General features: G+C 42.8%; 1 protein-coding gene across 3 annotated transcripts in view; it reads left to right on the top strand.

The window, feature by feature from the left end:
* Positions 1 to 18649, top strand: part of CCDC172 (coiled-coil domain containing 172) — a 59594-nt gene that overhangs the window by 26244 nt on the left and 14701 nt on the right. For all 3 annotated transcript variants that reach the window (XM_084773426.1, XM_084773428.1, XM_084773427.1), the window contains exons 6-7: positions 11005 to 11106; positions 11697 to 11799. In XM_084773426.1, the coding sequence (XP_084629552.1) occupies positions 11005 to 11106; positions 11697 to 11799 (205 nt within the window). The remainder of the gene's footprint in view (positions 1 to 11004; positions 11107 to 11696; positions 11800 to 18649) is intronic.

Here is an 18649-nt window from a genome sequence, read left to right as displayed (position 1 = left end):
GAAGAACAGATAAACAAGCTAAATAGTCCCATTTCCCCTACAGAAATTGAAGTAATCATTGATAGTCTCCCAACCAAAAAAAGCCCAGGGCCAGATGGCTTCAGTGCAGAATTCTACCAGACCTTCAAGAGCGAGCTAATACCGATACTCTTCAAGCTACTCCAAAAGATAGAAAGGGATGGAACATTACCAAACTCATTCTATGAGGCCACAGTCTCATTGATACCTAAACCTCACAAAGACTCAACAAAAAAGAGAATTTCAGACCAATTTCTCTGATGAACATCGATGCAAAAATACTAAATAAAATACTTGCAAAACGAATACAAGAGCACATCAGAGATATCATTCATCATGACCAAGTAGGCTTCATTCCAGGCATGCAGGGATGGTTTAATATACGGAAATCCATCAATGTAATCCACCACATAAACAAAATGAAAATAAAAAACCACATGATCATCTCTTTGGATGCAGAGAAAGCATTTGATAAAATCCAACACCCATTCACGTTTAAAGTTTTAGAGAGATCGGGAATACAAGGCACTTTCCTCAACATAATAAAGGCTATATATAGGAAGCCAATAGCCAAAATCAAAGTAAATGGTGAGAAACTCAAGGAAATTCCTCTAAAATCAGGAACAAGGCAAGGCTGCCCACTCTCTCCATATCTCTTCAATATAGTACTCGAAGTTCTAGCCAGAGCAATAAGACAACATAAGGAGATCAAGGGTATTCAAATGGGAAAGGAGGAAGTCAAATTATCCCTATTTGCAGATGATATGATAGTCTACATAAGTGACCCTCAAAATTCCACCAGAGAACTCCTACAGCTGATAAACACCTTCAGCAAATTGGCTGGATACAAAATTAACTCAAAACAGTCTGTAGCCTTCCTATACACAAATGATAAGCTTGCAGAGGAAGAAATTAGGAAAACTACACCCTTCACATTAGCCACAAGCAATATAAAGTACTTAGGAGTTACTCTTACTAAGCAAGTGAAGGACCTGTTTGAAAAAAATTTCAAAACCCTAAAGAAAGAGATTGAAGATGACATGAGAAGATGGAAGGATCTACCTTGCTCATGGATAGGGAGAATTAACATAATAAAAATGGCCATCCTACCAAAAGCAATCTACAGATTCAATGCAATCCCTATCAAAATACCTACACAATTTTTTAAAGACATTGAAAGTTCAATTCTGAACTTCATATGGAAAAACAAAAAACCCAGAATAGCTAAAACAATCTTGTACAATAAAAGGTGCTCTGGAGGAGTCTCCATACCTGATCTCAAACTGTACTATAAAGCAATAGTAATTAAAACAGCATGGTACTGGCACAGCAACAGGCTGGTTGATCAGTGGAATCGAATCGAAGACCCAGATATGAATCCACATACATATGGTCATTTGATTTTTGACAAAGAAGCCAAATCCATTCGATGGAAAAGGGATAGCATCTTCAACAAATGGTGCTGGTCTAACTGGATGTCTATGTGTAAAAAAATGCAACTGGACCCATATTTGTCACCTTGTACAAAACTCAAATCCAAGTGGATTAAAGACCTCAACATAAAACCAGAGACACTAAATCACTTAGAAGAAAAAATGGGAAAGAGCCTGGAACATATTGGCACAGGAGACAACTTCCTGAACAGAACACCAACAGCCCAGGCATTAATGTCACCAATTAATAAATGGGACCTCATGAGGCTGAGAAGCTTCTGTAAGGCAGGTGACACGGTAAAGAGAACAAAGCGACAGTCTACAGACTGGGAAAAGATCTTCACCAACCCCACATCTGACAAAGGTCTAATATCCAAAATATATAAAGAACTCAAGAAATTAAATACCACCAAACCGAATAACCCAATCGAGAAATGGGGCATGGAACTAAACAGAGAATTCTCAACAGAGGAATATCAAATGGCTGAGAAACACTTAAAGAAATGCTCAACCTCCTTAATCATCAGGGAAATGCAAATCAAAACAACCATCAGGATGGCTAAGATCAAAAATTCAAGCGACACCACATGCTGGCGAGGATGTGGGGAGAGAGAAACACTCCTTCATTGCTGGTGGGATTGCAAACTAGTACAACCACTTTGGAAATCTATCTGGTGCTATCTCAGAAAAATGGGAATAGGGCTTCCTCAAGACCCAGCTATTCCACTCCTTGGAATATACCCAGAAGATGCTCCAGCACACAGCAAGAAAATTTGCTCAACCATGTTCATAGCAGCCTTATTCATAATAGCCAGAACATGGAAACAGCCTAAGTATCCCTCAATAGAAGAATGGATAAAGAAACTGTGGTACATATACACTATGGAATACTATTCAGCTATTAAAAACAAGGAATTCCCGAAATTTGTGGATAAATGGATTGAGCTAGAAATGATCATAATGAGTGAGTTAACCCAGAAGCAGAAAGACTCAAATGGTATATACTCACTTATATCTGCATATTAGCCCAATGGGCATGTCCCACGAAAGCCTTCACTTACAAGGAAACTGCAACAGAGGAGAGGACATTCTAGTGGGACTCTAGATGAGAGAATCATGGGAGAAAGGCAAAGTAGAAGGACCCAGAGGGTCCTAGAAGCCTACAAGTAGAACATTATGATAGGCAGATTTGGGCACAGGGGTCCTGCTCAAACTAAGGCACCAGCCAAGGACAATACAGGCGGTAAACCTTAAGCCCCTACCCAGATCTAGCCAATGGACAGAACACTCTCCACAGTAGAGTGGAGAGTGGGATATTACTTTCTCACATACTCTGGTGCCTCACCTTTGACCATGTCCCCTGGACGGGGAGACCTGGTGGCAATCAGAGGAAGGACAGCAGGTTACCAAGAAGAGACTTGATACCCTATGATCATATAGAGGGGGAGGTAATCCCCCTCAGGAACAGTCATAGGGGAGGGGAATAAGGGGAAATTGGGAGGGAGGGAAGAATGGGAGGATACAAGGGATGGGATAACCATTGAGATGTAACAAGAATAAATTAATAAAGGAGGAAAAAAAAACACAATATAGGATAAACCAAAAAAAAAAAAAAAAAAAGAAGACACATACTAAACTACAGTGAACTACAATTTGCATTCATTCAACAAAAATAAAATAGACTAGCCAAATCAAGTGGTGCTAAAAATAAAGAATATTTGAAACCCATGTAATAGTAATAAAAAGGAAAATAAACAGTAAAATCACTTTGGAGAATTGCTTAGCAGTTTCTTAAAAGTTAAATGCACATTTATTATAAACCCACCACAACTAGATTATCCAGAAAAATTAACCCTGTGTCTGCAACAGATGTTTTTAGAAGTTTATTTTACATAGCTAAAGACTGCTCATAATTTAAATGTCTACCATGAGGTGAAAGGTAGACAGCAGTGGATACATACATACAATAGAATGCTCAACAGTCATGTAGCTGGAGTCTACATAGTCCGCACCATGAGCCAGTGAATATCCCGCACACACATGTGCACACACACACACACACACACACACACACACACACACACACTTCGATCATTGATGGACATTGGCTGGAGGAAACACATAACTTGTTCACAGGGCATCCCCTGGTGCTGATGGGAATGTGGGTTCTTATTTCTGGGGTGGCTTCCCAGGCTTAATGACTGTCAAACTTGTGAAGTCATGAGTACTGCCACTAAGATGAAAAGAAGTCATGGTGCCACAAATCCTGTCAGAGTCCTGTGCCTTGTGTCTTCTCCCGGAACTGTAGATTTGGTAGGTGTGCCTCCATGGTACCTGATGCTCTTCTACTCACAGAATGCCTGTCTGAGTGTTTTACACAGTTTTATACTGAATAGCGTCTATCTCCGTCAGTACTCCAGGCCTTCCCTAGTCAAGGAGCCAGCCTCACATCGCATTGTCTCCTACTATATTGTTTAAATTTTTACTTTTCCACAACTATATGAATGGAAGGGAGGGTTTGAAACAGGTAGAAACTAGTTTTAGAGTAACGTTATCCTATGCAGTGAAAACTGTGTGTCTGTCTTCTTCCTTTGTTTCCAGCTTAGAACCAGCTCTTCCATGATTACTTACACTATTTTCCTGATCAATTTTTAAAGTTATAATTACACTTTATTTAGTGTATGTGTGGGAAGTGTCTATAAATGGGCATGTGTCGAGGTCAGAGGACAGGTGCAGGAGCTGGTTCTCTCTACTGTGTGCCTTCCAGGACAGAGCGAAGTGCTGTCACCTGCCGCCATCTTGGAGGCCCTCTGTTTCAGTTTTACTATTTGCAGGTTACATCTATCTGTCTAGAACCTATTTTGCTGCAAAGGGCTAGGGATTCAACTTTGACCTCTTCCAAATGGCTGGTTAACTGTTTAATGCTATTTGTTACATGGTGCATCTGTTTATAGACGTTTTAAATGACTACATTTGTTATGTTTTAATTTAATATTAAATATGTGTTTGTATATTATGTCTCTTTCCTTAGTATGTTTTAAATCTATTTTTCATATTACAGTTTGATACCTAGTGAAATAATCCTCTCTTTTTGGTGTTCATATTGATTATTCTATGTAATTTTCTTAGGTAAAAGTTAAGTTTTGTAAACGTCAAAGGTATCTTGTATTTTAATTTTAGTTACATTAAGTTTATTAATGAATGTAGAAAGAATTGATATCTTCCTAATCTTGAGACTCCCTTTCAGAAAATTAAATATGGGCTAGCAAGAAGCTTTGTCAGTATAAGGTGCTTGTTGCTAAGCCCGAGGACATGACTGAGATCTCTGGGACCTACGTGGTTGAAGTGAAGAACCAACTCCACCATGTGCATGGCATAGTGTGCATGTTTGAGTAGTCTTGACTTTTTTTGCTACCATGTCTTTAGGTGCCATTATATTTCAGACGGTTTCTCTATTGAGTTTTCCTGTGATCATTGTCTATCTACAGGTAAAGGACCTTCTGCATTCAGATTTCCTAACACAATTAAATTGATTTCGTTGTTTCCAGTTATAACTGTGTCTGCCTAATGGTAGCTCTCTTGGCTTTCCAGTAGTCATTCCATCCTTAAAATGCAGTTTGACTGGTGGTTGCTTTTAGATTGCTGCTGAATCCTAGAAATGGCCGTAGACACTGTTCCTTCTCTCTTTGGAGCTTCGTACAGATCGTGATTGCAGACTGAAGATGTCTGTGCTTTCTCCCTCTCCTCTTCCAGTTACCTTCCCTTCTTAAAAGACCCCGTATTTCCTCCCTAAATGTACTAGAGTCATGACTTTTAATATCAAATACCCTGTCATTAACCTTGCTATGATCTTGTAGTCTTCTAATATGTCACTGGATTCTATTTGGTATTATTTTATTTAAATTTTTTGAATCTTTATAAGTGAGATTGGTGTATGTGTGTGCCTGTGAACACTATACTGATTTCACCAAAAACTATGACAATATTTTCTCCAGTTGTCTGGCTTCAATGTGTATACACACATATGTGAACACACATACATGATGCATGCATACACAAATAATAATAAGACAAGGAAGATGTCTGGTAGGGAAAGGAGACACTTGAATAGAATAATATAATAATAATAACAGCGTGAAGAGTCAAAACGGGACTTGTTCAAAACACAGTGCACTTGTCTGGCTCACCACTGTCACAGGGTAAAGGAAGGAGAAAATGGAACCAGGGGTGGCTAGAGCAGGGAGACACAGGTGTCGGGGATAACGGATGTGGTGGCACAAATTAAAAGCAGGAATGGAAGAGTAAACCCTGACAGGCACAAAGACAAATGTGACTGCCACCACTCTGTCCTGGTGGCTCCACTGTCTGCTCAAAGTTGAGCCATCCCTTTGTCTACCTCCACTGCCACTTACATGGTCTCTAGAAAAAACTCCCAGAAAAAAAAATTTGTTCAACATGTGAAGGAACATAACCACCTGTAATTCCAGCTCCAGGGACCCAGACCTCCAGCCTCTGAGGGCATGTGTGCACACGCACACACATTTGTGAAGTAGCAGGGACCCAGCACCTCCAGCACACACACACACACACACACACACACACACACACACACACACACGTAGCAAGTGTTACTCTAAACACTTGGTAACTCATAGGTTGAAAATTCATCACTTGGTTTCAGGGTAATAACCTCCGTGATCCTCACGTTTTCTCAAAGAATTTCTTGTGTTAATTTCTCTCAGTTAGTGAACCAATTTTTTTCTGGGTAGGAAATAAGATACATATTTTACTTTGACTTTGCTTAATAATCCATTATTAATTAGTCTATTAATGATTTTCAGTGAATGGAAAAATACTCTCATTAAAAGATTGATAATTAATTTTTCTTATCTTACTTTGGCTTAATATTTATAACCATAAAACCTAGTTACACTTTCAACTCCAGTACTCAATAGGAAGAGGCAGTCAGAACTTTGTGAGTTTGAGTTCAAGACCAGCCTGGCCTACACAGCAAGTTTTAGGCTAGCCAGTGCTACATAGTGAGATCTGTTTCAAACAAACAAACAAAAAGCTAAAACCAGGAAAACAAAAAGCAACATCATACTTATCGATGGAAGCCTAGGAAGAAACTAAAAGCAATTACTCTTTTCAGTTGCACCTCAGTAAATCTGTACATTAAAATTATAAAGCAGAAATGAGGCAGTAGAAGAGTGAAGAGGAAAGCTTACCCTACAACACAGGGTTTATTCTTTCAGTTCTGTGAGTTTTGTTGGGAGGTGGTATGTTTGTTTTCTTTTGTGCTTAAAGACTCAGCCTTCAAGAGAAAGGACCATGGCTAGACAGATCGTGAGCTGTCAAGTAGGACAGTTTTCTCCTTGCCCTTCTGACCTGAGACTAAAGCCTGGTGTCAGTAGGGCTCCCCTGCCTGTAGACATGTTGGACATGCTTGAGGCCAGAACAGGACACATGCACATCAGAGTTGTGGACCTGTCAGCCACCTGGTCTGTTTTCAAACTGGCCAACTGTAAATGAGGGGGACCCCCTCAAGGACCATTAAGGTCCCCATTCATCAAGGAAAGACTGGACTTCAGCCTTCCAAGGCCCCCTGCATTATACTAGGTCTTTCTTTCTGTGTGCCTTATTGTGTATATTTCTTCACACCTACTTTTTTTACTCACAAATAAGACAGACAGACAGATAAAATCTTCAAAGTATTTATCCTATGGAAACAATACATCCTCCATCTCAGGGATATTTAAATCCAAACTTTCTGCAGCATTCTTGTCTAAGTGTCACGAGCCTGTTTTATTGGAGCGTGTCTGACAATGCGGAATAAGATGCCCCAAGTTTTTCTTCTGTCCTATGGACCATGTGGAGTCCTGAAGCCACCCCTTAAACATTAGCATGTCCCGTCCCTTTCATTTATGAAACAAGCAGACACACAGCTGTGAGCTATGATTTTTCTTTTTGTAGACATTTTGCATAATTAATGAACAGAAGCATATTTTAAAATATAGTTACTTTATTTTGTGTGTATGCCTAAATATCTGTGCATCACATGCATGCAGGAGCCCAAAGAGAGTCATGAGCTGCCAGGTGGATGCTGGGAACTGAACCTGAGTCTTCTGCAAGAACAAATGTTCTAGCCTGGCTAGAAATAAATACTTAAAAGCAACTATATCATCAATTAAATTAAGTTCCACATGCTTTCTTGTGAATCTATTAGATGCTGTGTATATACTGTGCCAGAAATAAGAACCAAAGTTTAAAGATGGCTGAGGTCCAGGCCATGTTTTCAGGAGCTTGTAATGTAGTTTAGAGGTGAGATCTGTGAGGGGGGTTGGATGCTGTGTGGAGAGGACAGCTCCCACTCATGATCACAAAACAGACCAGTGGGTGACTGGAAAAACAATGTGAAAACATGACTTCAGATATTCAGGGCAAGAAATAATGCAGGCTTGTGATCCTACAGAGAGGAGAAAAACTTTAGTTCAATCCTTTCTTGGTCAGCTTTCAGGCAGGATGCAGTTTTCATCAGCAGTGGGTGGAAGAACCTAAGCAGTGTGAAGTGGTTGGGTTGTGAAGATTGGCACTGGGAGACCAGGTAGGCCAGAACTCAGAGGACAGGTCCACGCTCAGGGGAAATGTACACTAAGCCTGGGGCAATTTTAAGCAGTACTCACATGGAGGAATTTTAAGCTGTTTTCACATGGAGGAATTTTAAGCTGTTTTCACATGGAGGGATTTTAAGCTGTACTCACATGGAGGGATTTTAAGCTGTACTCACATGGAGGGATTTTAAGCTGTTTTCACATGGAGGGATTTTAAGCTGTACTCACATGGAGGGATTTTAAGCTGTACTCACATGGAGGGATTTTAAGCTGTTTTCACATGGAGGGATTTTAAGCTGTACTCACATGGAGGGATTTTAAGCTGTACTCACATGGGAAAGTGCTGGGAAATGAGGTGAGCAAGCAGTCCTGAGCAGTGGATTGGCGTAAGGGGTGCTGATATGCCATGAAGTCATAACAGAAAGTCTCTGTTAAAGAGAAGGGTACTGCCTTACTACACTAAGATTGTCAGCCTATGATGAGGGCTGGAGTGATGGTTCAGTGGGAGAGCACTTACTGCTCTTTAAGAAGCTCACTTCAGCTCTCAACCACCTACATGGTGCCTCACAATCATCTGTAACTCCAGCTCTAGAAGATTCGGTGCCCCATGTTGACCATGGCAGGTACCAAGTACATATGTAGTGCACATACATACATGCAGGCAAACACTTCTACATAATAAAAAGTAAATCTGAAAAAACAATAAAAATAGGCTAAGACTAAATGTTCCCATAAAAAATATTATAAACAATGTCTGAACCTGACTACAAAGCAACTTGCATGCCCGTTAATACAAATATCAGAAAATATTAGAAGAGAGCAAGCCTCAAACATTCAACAATATTGCAAACATACTGCCTGTTGTGCAATAAGAAAATCACTTAAGTAACAGATTATAACTTAGGGCAATGAGGCAAGTGGCTCAGCAAAAGTGTAAACAGAGATGACAGATATGATGCAATTAAAAGGAAAAATGAAAACTTCCCCAACAAACGTAAAATGATTCAGGTACATGAGTATAGTGGAGTGATAATTGGTGGTATTAAACAATAAACAAACATAGGAAAATAATTGTTAAGATCCAATACCAGGTCCTAATAAAGCGTCTAGTCAACTAAAACTAGAAGGGGCTTTCCTCAGCTTAAAGGGTGTTCATGAAAAACCCAAAGCTAATTTGTTCTTGACCAAAGAAGAAAATTTTTCCCATCTAAGAACAAAGTAAGTGTACCCACACTAGCCATGTCCACTCAGCACAGTGCGGGAGAGCTTACATTGTCAAGTCCAGTAAGAAAGCAGATAGAGGGCACTTGGTCAAGAAAGGAAGAAATAAATATGGAATATATATGTGAAGAAAACAAGAGCTTGTGTTATGGTTCAAGTGTGAAATGCGTTGAAGGCCTGGTCCCCAGCTGTTAATGCTAAGATGATTAGATCTGTGATTATAGCCAGTTGGGCTAGTAGGAGTTAGGATCTAGTCCCAGGAAGGAAACCGCAGGGGGCATGCTCTTAAAGGGTGCCTGTTCCTTCTGCTTTCCACCTTCTGCTTCCATGGGCACACTCTTCCCTACCACACACCTTCCCTTAATATTCTGTCCCACGTTGGGCCCAATGAGAAGTAGAGCCAAAAGGACTTGGACTGAACCCTCTGAGACTAAGAGCCAGAGTGAACGTTTCCTCTGTAAAACTGTTGCTCTGAGGTGTGTGTACCGGCTGACAATGTAACCTCTCTTCTTCGACATCCTAAGGAAGCCAAGAACAGCTTGAGGGCCAGTAAGCCCAACAGAGCTGTGGGGTGTAAGTACAACATGCAAGATACTGTCATAGGCGCTGGGGAGGTGGCACAGGGGTTAAGAGCACTTGCTGCTCTTGCAGAGGATGCAGATTCAGTTTCCAGCACCCACAGGTACCTCACAACCATCTCTAACTCCAGTCTCAGCATCACATAACCTCCTCTGCCCTCTGCAAGCATACACACACATTCAGGCCAGCATTCACATGCATAATCAAGAATTTTGTAAAAATTAAAAAATTATACTACAATAATATCAAAAACTAAAATATGTAGGCATGTATTCAACATCAAGTTCAAGACACATGTGACAAGAACTACAGATAACATCACTGAAGGGAATCAAAGGACTAAGTAATTTTTTTAAGTCTGTGTTTGTAGATTGGAACACAGTACTTTTGAAATGACAACACTACTAGATGAAGGTAAAGATCAATAACACCTGTTCTCAAAATTAGCTAGATGCCTGAAAAGTAACCAGCAAACTGATACCGATATTGGCGAGAAAAGACTCAAACTTCCCAGTTACAAAGTTCCAAAGAAGAAAAGTAATAAAGGTAATATGCCATTGGTTAAAAGATGGCATGGAGATCAGGTCTAAAGCCAAGAAACAGTTCATCTGTGGTCAGTTGGTTTGTGATGAGAACGATAACATAATTCAGCAGGAAGAGTAGTTTCTTACAGTATTAATACTGGGCAGCCACGTGCAAACCAGTGAATTGAGCATCTGTTGGGTCTGCACAGAGGGTCACTGGTGGTGGAGCAAAGGCCCAGACATGGGAGCCAGTGACAGCCACATACAACAGAATGCAGATGTAGTTCCATGGCCCTGAGTAATGGCATTATTATGACACTCCCAGGTGTGTCTCTGTCTCTGAGTGTGGGTGCTGTCGCAGTGTCTGTGGGGAGCGCTGGCCCCGCATGAGCAGCAGCAGTCCTGATCCACGAGGAGGGGCTGTTTCTGTCGCCTCTGTCCTCACTGTTTCCCATCAGCAATAGTTTGCAGGGTACAGACTGTTTACCTCTTGGATTACATTTATTCCTGGGTAACTTTTTGATGTTAACTGTATTTGTTTCTAGAAATGAAGTCAATGGAATGTAACAGTGGCCAGTTACAGGGTAACTTTTTGATGTTAACTGTATTTGTTTCTAGAAATGAAGTCAATGGAATGTAACAGTGGCCAGTTACAGGAACTTCAAAAACTAAAAAGTGAACTGTTACAAGAATTATTTACTCTCCAGAAAAAGCTCAAAGGTAAGAGCTTCATGAGTCCATGTGTTGTGTGACCACACACAGCTGGTGTGCATGACTGTGTGCATCAGCGTTTACAGCTACCTATCATGGTGGACGGTGCTTCTCCTCAACTGAATTGGCCAGTGTTAGAGCTGAGTTTTGTTTTGTTTTTTCTATTTTATTTTTTTCTATTTCATTTCTACAGCTATGGAGATTGAGTGTATGGCTTCACAAAGCTGTACAAGCACTCTACTACAGAGCTGTGTGCTCAGCTTTCTTTCTTTCTTTCTTTCTTTCTTTCTTTCTTTCTTTCTTTCTTTCTTTCTTTCTAGAAAGGGCCCATGCTGGTCTTGAACTTGCAGCCCTTCTGCCTTAGCTTCTTAAGGAGCTGGGATTACAGGCCTGCACCTCCAGGCCTGTCGAGCGCTGATAACCGTTATGTTCAAATTCTGTGAAGACCCTTTGTGCATTTAGTTGCTATGTTAAATTAGAAAATGAAAATCATTTGTTATGTATATTTGATATACAACATAAAAAATAAGTTTTTCATGAGTGACTAAACCTCTGTGTTGAATTCCTAAATGATGACAGGAATTTTCTTAATTATTTAGTTCTTGAAGCTGAAGAGACTGAAGCTGTTTGTACCACCAAATACCTGCAGGAAGAAAAAACCAAAGTCAAAGAGAAGCCTCAGCATGACGCTGAATGCTTGCGGTAAGCAGTGTTCCCATGTCTGTACAGAAGGCCTAGTAGTTTAAAGTAAACAGTAAAGTGCAGTATAAATTAACTTTAGATTTCAGTGTAAAGAGTGTGTTTTAAAAGCCCCAGATAAAAACAGTGTCTCCACCAATGTGTGTCCTGGAATTGCTGATAGGCAACCTCTGCTCTGGCCAGAACAGAACATGCTCCATGTCTGTGCACGGTGCACAGGGTGATGGTGGGGAATGACCTTAACTTCTACCTCACGGCTGTCATCATCCAGGAGTTAAGTCTGTCATGTCTTACATTATATTTAATGTTTCTACAGTCTGGAGTGAAAGTCACAACCAACTGTGTTGCTTACAGTGGATGTTTCTGCCTGAGTCCTCTCAGCCGGTGCTCTCGGTGTGCTGTAGTAATGACAGGTGTTGAAACTGCATTGCTGTCAGTGCAAGGAGAAAGGACCTTAAGTTCTTTTATTTGATGATTATTTATTGACATTCTATGGCCATGCTTGCCAGTGTTGTTTAAAAGAAGCTCCCACAGTTCCAGGATTCATAGAGCAGACAACCACATTACTGAATCTAGAGAGAAGTCAGAGGTGCTTGCTTCCACATAAATCACACAGGAAATATGTCCACAGAGATGAGCACATGCTTCCTATTAACAGAGTATTGCCCCTGGCCACCATTGTAAGAGACTGTGAGAAAATATTTGCAATTTAATTTTGTGTCAAGTTTTATAAGCATACAACATTAGACTCTTGGGGCAATGTGTGTGAAGAGGGATGAGCTCCTGTGGTGACAGTCTGCTCACTGGCTGCTCACACCTGAGGGAGGATGAGCTCCTGTGGTGACAGTCAGCTCACTGGCTGCTCACACCTGAGGGAGGATGAGCTCCTGTGGTGACAGTCTGCTCACTGGCTGCTCACACCTGAGGGAGGATGAGCTCCTGTGGTGACAGTCAGCTCACTGGCTGCTCACACCTGAGGGAGGATGAGCTCCTGTGGTGACAGTCTGCTCACTGGCTGCTCACACCTGAGGGAGGATGAGCTCCTGTGGTGACAGTCTGCTTATTGGCTGCTCACACCTGAGGGATGAGCTCCTGTGGTGACAGTCTGCTCACTGGCTGCTCACACCTGAGGGAAGATGAGCTCCTGTGGTGACAGTCTGCTCATTGGCTGCTCACACCTGAGGGAGGATGAGCTCCTGTGGTGACAGTCTGCTCACTGGCTGCTCACACCTGAGGGAGGATGAGCTCCTGTGGTGACAGTCTGCTCACTGGCTGCTCACACCTGAGGGAGGATGAGCTCCTGTGGTGACAGTCTTCTCATTGGCTGCTCACACCTGAGGGAGGATGAGCTCCTGTGGTGACAGTCTGCTCACTGGCTGCTCACACCTGATGAGCTCCTGTGGTGACAGTCTGCTCACTGGCTGCTCACACCTGAGGGAGGATGAGCTCCTGTGGTGACAGTCTTCTCATTGGCTGCTCACACCTGAGGGAGGATGAGCTCCTGTGGTGACAGTCTGCTCACTGGCTGCTCACACCTGAGGGAGGATGAGCTCCTGTGGTGACAGTCTGCTCACTGGCTGCTCACACCTGAGGGAGGATGAGCTCCTGTGGTGACAGTCTGCTCACTGGCTGCTCACACCTGAGGGAGGATGAGCTCCTGTGGTGACAGTCTGCTCACTGGCTGCTCACACCTGAGGGAGGATGAGCTCCTGTGGTGACAGTCTGCTCACTGGCTGCTCACACCTGAGGGAGGATGAGCTCCTGTGGTGACAGTCTTCTCATTGGCTGCTCACACCTGAGGGAGGATGAGCTCCTGTGGTGACAGTCTGCTCACTGGCTGCTCACACCTGAGGGAGGATGAGCTCCTGTGGTGACAGTCTGCTCACTGGCTGCTCACACCTGAGGGAGGATGAGCTCCTGTGGTGACAGTCTGCTCACTGGCTGCTCACACCTGAGGGAGGAAGAGCTCCTGTGGTGACAGTCTGCTCACTGGCTGCTCACACCTGAGGGAGGATGAGCTCCTGTGGTGACAGTCTGCTCACTGGCTGCTCACACCTGTTACATGGCAGAGCCCACTGTTGTCATTGTCCTTGGCTGTGGATGGGCCTCCAGTATGAGCTCCAGCTCTGTCACTCGATCACAAGCAAGTCCTCTGAGGTAATAACAGTGCCTCAGTCTGTGAGAGAATGCATTTCCTTCACAAATGGTAGCAGAGAGTTTGGACAAAGAAACCTTAGTGTGTGTGCCTCTTCCATCCCTCACCTTTGTACTTCCTAACAAGATGCCAATGTCTTCCATTTCACATTTTAAATCTTTTGGTAGGTATACTTATTTTCTCTCTCAGTGTATTTTGTTTTTTTTTTTTTAAAAAAGCTCTAAGTGTAAAGAAAATAAAAGTGTTCAACATTAAGATTTTTGGAAAAAAGATCAACTTTTCATTAGTGGAATAGCAAGAAGCTAAAGATAAATGATATTGATTTATTGAACTTCATCAAAAAGGCCAAAACTAAGTTGATATTTTTTAACACTTTTTTGTATATGTTTAAAAGCATATTGAATTCTATACTAGCTGCATTTTTCTTAAAATTTCAGATTTGACCTCATGAGGTTTACAGCAGGATTTCCAAGATTTGGCACTATTTAAAATTTAGGCCAGATTATTCTTATTTTAGGCATCTGTCCTGTGCATTGTAAAGTATTTAGTAGCTACCATGTGCACAGACCACCTGTCAGTTCTGACCACAGAAATGAGGCCTCTTTCTGTGTTCAGGGCTGTTCGTATTACTAGCACGCACTTCTGTGCTTGTGTGTCTCTATCTTCAGCAGTCCTCTCCTTACCCACTTCAGTTTCCTTGGCTCCAGGTGCCTATGGCAACTGAGATCTGAAAGTTTTTCACAAGTAGCTTTGGATAGCAAGGAACATGTATCCTTTCCCTAAGGAAGCATTCCAGGATCCCAGGGCTGCCTGGAGCCTCAGCGCTACGTTGAGTACAGACTGTTGTTTTATAAACATACATTCCTGTGAGTGTTTAATCCATAAATTAGGCACCGTAAGTAATAACCACAACTAATAATAAATAGAACAATTATCATAATATTCTACAATAAGTTATTTATTTCTGGAAATTTCTATTTGATATTTCCAGATTGAGGTTGAGTGAGAAGATTAGACTCTAGTTAACTAAAACCCTAGACAAAGAGGTAGGGTGGATGTGTGTGTGTGTATGGTGTGAGTGTGTGTGTGAGTGTGTGTGTGAGTATGCATGTGTAGGAGTGTGTGAGTGTGTGTGTGTGTAAAACTTTTAAGTATTATGGTTTATATTTTTTAGAGTTAGTCTGTTTTGCAGGTGGTTTGATGTTGTCTTTAATGCAGATTGCTAACTTTACTGTTTTGCAATAGCAAGGGTATAATGGAACCCTATAGGTAACAGTTCCCTACTTACAAATATCACAGTGCTTATTTATTTCAAAGCTTCTGTTTTGAGTAGATGGGGGGAGCTAACGCATACTAAATGTGCTGAGTTAGCCATAGGGTCCTGAGAAAGGCTTAAGTGAACTAGCGGAGCGGGTTAGGTCCTGAGTGAACACGCACCGTTGCCATGGGCAAGGCCATGTCAAGGACAGTCATGCTACAGACCCATGGGAAGGAACTGGCAGAACTTTGCCCCTGCTGAGGCTCAGAGGTAGCGGCAAAGCCTTGCTCATGTACAGGTGTTTGTTTGTGAGGGTTTGGCCAGTGTGTCAGTAGCTAACACCTGCAGCGTCTCCCTTCCTCCCTGATGATCTGAGGCTGCAACCCTGTGGCCTCCCACTGAGACTGCTCAGCCTTTCTAGTGCTGTGCCTTCTGGAAGTGGGCTTAGCTCTGCGTATACAGCCTGTGTTGTTCCAGTAGAGGAAGCACAGGCCACCCAATCCCGGCTTCTTTGCAGGTGTGTCCACCTGTCCCTCTGTCCTGCTTCATTCCCTCATTGTCCAGTCAGGTTTTTAGGACCAAGCTGTGCAAGGCAAAGTGGTTGGAGAATGTTGCTCGGTTTATCATGTAATCCAGAAACTGGGCCAATGTATCAGAAGCTACTTGAAGGTTTCTGTAACTGACTGACTCGTGGAGGAATTTTAATCCAGCAGCATGGCTGCTCTGGCAAGGGATCTCATCTAGAGACCTAGGTCTGAGTGATCTGGCTGGAATGCAGGCCTACAACACACCTTTAATCCTCTAGCTACAATACAGACACACCCTTAGCACACACCTTTAATCCTCTAGCTAGAGTACGGACACACCCTTAGCACACACCTTTAATCCTCTAGCTAGAGTATGGACACACTCTTAGCACACACCTTTAATCCTCTAGCTAGAGTACAGACACACCCTTAGCACACACCTTTAATCCTCTAGCTAGAGTACAGACACACCCTTAGCACACACCTTTAATCCTCTAGCTAGAGTACAGACACACCCTTAGCACACACCTTTAATCCTCTAGCTAGAGTACAGACACACCCTTAGCACACACCTTTAATCCTCTAGCTAGAGTACAGACACACCCTTAGCACACACCTTTAATCCCAAACACTGACATCTAATTGAGGGGTAGACAAAGTAACAGATCAGAGAAAAATTGACAGGACAGGAGAGGCTACTTAAGAGAGGGCAGGGAAAGGCAGTTGAGTTGAGTGAGTTCAGTCAGTTGGGAGGGAGTGTAATAGAGTTGAGTTCATGGCAGTTCAGTTTGTGGAGTTCAGAGGCAGTTTTTACAAGACAGGTTTCACAGAGAATAAGCTAGACACAGGTAAAGACAGAATAAGCCAGAAAATAAGAAGAAGCCAGAAGATTAGAGCAGATTGCCAGAGTTAGTTTGGGGCCAAGTAGAACAATTCAGTCAGAAGCTGAGAAAAGCCAGATTGAATCAGTCATTTGAGCCAGAACAGCTGAGGTGAACCAGCCAGCCAGGGTTCAGAAAGAAGTAGAAAAAGTGAGCAGTAAGTGTCACAGGCCGAAAATATTCTAGGCCTGGATTAGATTGTACAGAGGCTAGAAGCTTCCAGAACTAGGCCTAGGTTAGCAGTCAGAGGCAGTAAGCCTCGAGAGACAATTACATCTGGAGGATAGAAGTTCCTTTTACACTGACCAGCTTCATTTGTATAATCTAGGGGACTGAGAGCATAAAAATCTGAGTCTCGACAGGCTGCAAACCTGGAGGGTCATTTCTACTACTTCCTTGGTCAATGATATTGAGCAAGCAGTTACCCATGCCTCCATCTCCATATTTGTAACGTAAGGTTGGAAACAGAACCTGCCTCACAAGATCTCAGGGTAAGAGCACCTTAAGACAGACGTTAGCCAGAGAGTGCTTTGTGACTCTCAGGCAACTGGAGCTTTGCTTCTGTATCACACTTCCTGTATTCCAGCTCTGCTCTCATTTGTCTGGTCTGCCAGGGTCCTGCCTGGCTCTGCCTGCCCTGGGCCCTGCTCACAGTCATCTGGTAACGTAATCTCCGAGTCTCTGCCCCACGTCTTTCCTCCTTAGTCTTGAATTCACCTAAGTTGAATAGAAATAAATGAAGCTGACAGAGTGTTCCCCCATGGAACACATGGTCAGTGCAATGAACAACCCTACCAGACGCTAAAGCCCTCAGTCTTAGAGGCCGGGGTCTGTTGGCTTGTGGTTCTGAAGGCCACGCCACAGCCTTCACTCCTCCAGCCCCCCACTTTCCTCCCCAGCAGCTAATACTGCCGTCCAAGCACGGCTCATGTCTTTCGCTCTATCCTACCCCACCTCCATACTTTGCTATTTTACCCGGGATAGTTCTTGAATTTTTCCACTTGTGTTTCCATGGCTTTTACTCAATTTCAAGCCATCAAATGTCTCTTTCACTGAATCTCAGTAACAGTCCTTTTCTGCTTGCCTTACCTCACCCTGGTAGCCTGCGGTCTATGGTAATTGAGTCCATCACTGCTGTTACTAAAGCCATCCATCCCGGCATGGTAGTGCATACCTGTAATCCCAGCTCTCGGGAAGGCAGAGACAGGCTGTGAGTTCGAGGCCACCTTTGTGTACAAAGCGAGTCCAGGAGAGCCAAGGCTACAAAGAGAGACCTAAAGCCACTACTGGCTTCCTAGTGAGCATCGTAAAATCTGAAGTCCTTCTGTGGCCTAAATGACCTCAATATGGCCCCTTCTTCCTCTGCTACCTCAAATCTGCCAAGCTTTTATCTGCCTAAAGGCCTTTGTAATTACTACCCTACCCCCACCAAAGTTACCACTTCCCTACTCAAGCTGCTCCCCCTGGTGAGCAGTAACCCTTCCCAGGTATCAGCTGAAGTAGTTCTATAAACAGTCGTCCGTCCCCCCCCCCCCACCCCGTTCCTAAATGACGTCATCTGCTTTCACTCATAACAGCCCACATTTTTTCTCTTACAGTACATTCTGTCTTATAATCACATGGCTGTGTGTGTCCTTTTTTTTTTTTTTCCTATGTAGCCTTGGCTGTCCTGAACTTGCTTTGTAGACCAGGCTTGAACTCACATCAATCTGCCTGCCTCTGCCTCCCAAGTGCTGGGTTTAAAGGTGTGTGCCACCAGGCATGGCTTCAGTGTTCATTTTTACTGTGTGTCAGGTAAGAAGGGGACCAGTGTTACCTACAGTCTAATACTGTGGTAGATGTTAGCATTGGATAAGTAGAGGGAACTGAAGGAATTAATGAATTATGGAAGCTTCCTTCTCCTCTTTAGTTCTCAGTGTTTAGGCTTTTGTTAAATTCGTGTGTTTCAGTGACATGTCTGTCTTACTAGTCCGGAATTGCATGGGCCAGCATGTGGTACCTGACACACACTCATCCAGTGGTGGAGCCTGAA

This window comes from Acomys minous (assembly GCF_964271855.1).
Source record: "Acomys minous genome assembly, chromosome: 2".
Lineage (NCBI taxonomy): Eukaryota > Metazoa > Chordata > Mammalia > Rodentia > Muridae > Acomys > Acomys minous.
The sequence above is the reverse complement of the archived record's forward strand: the minus strand, read 5'-3'. Positions and strand labels throughout refer to the sequence as shown.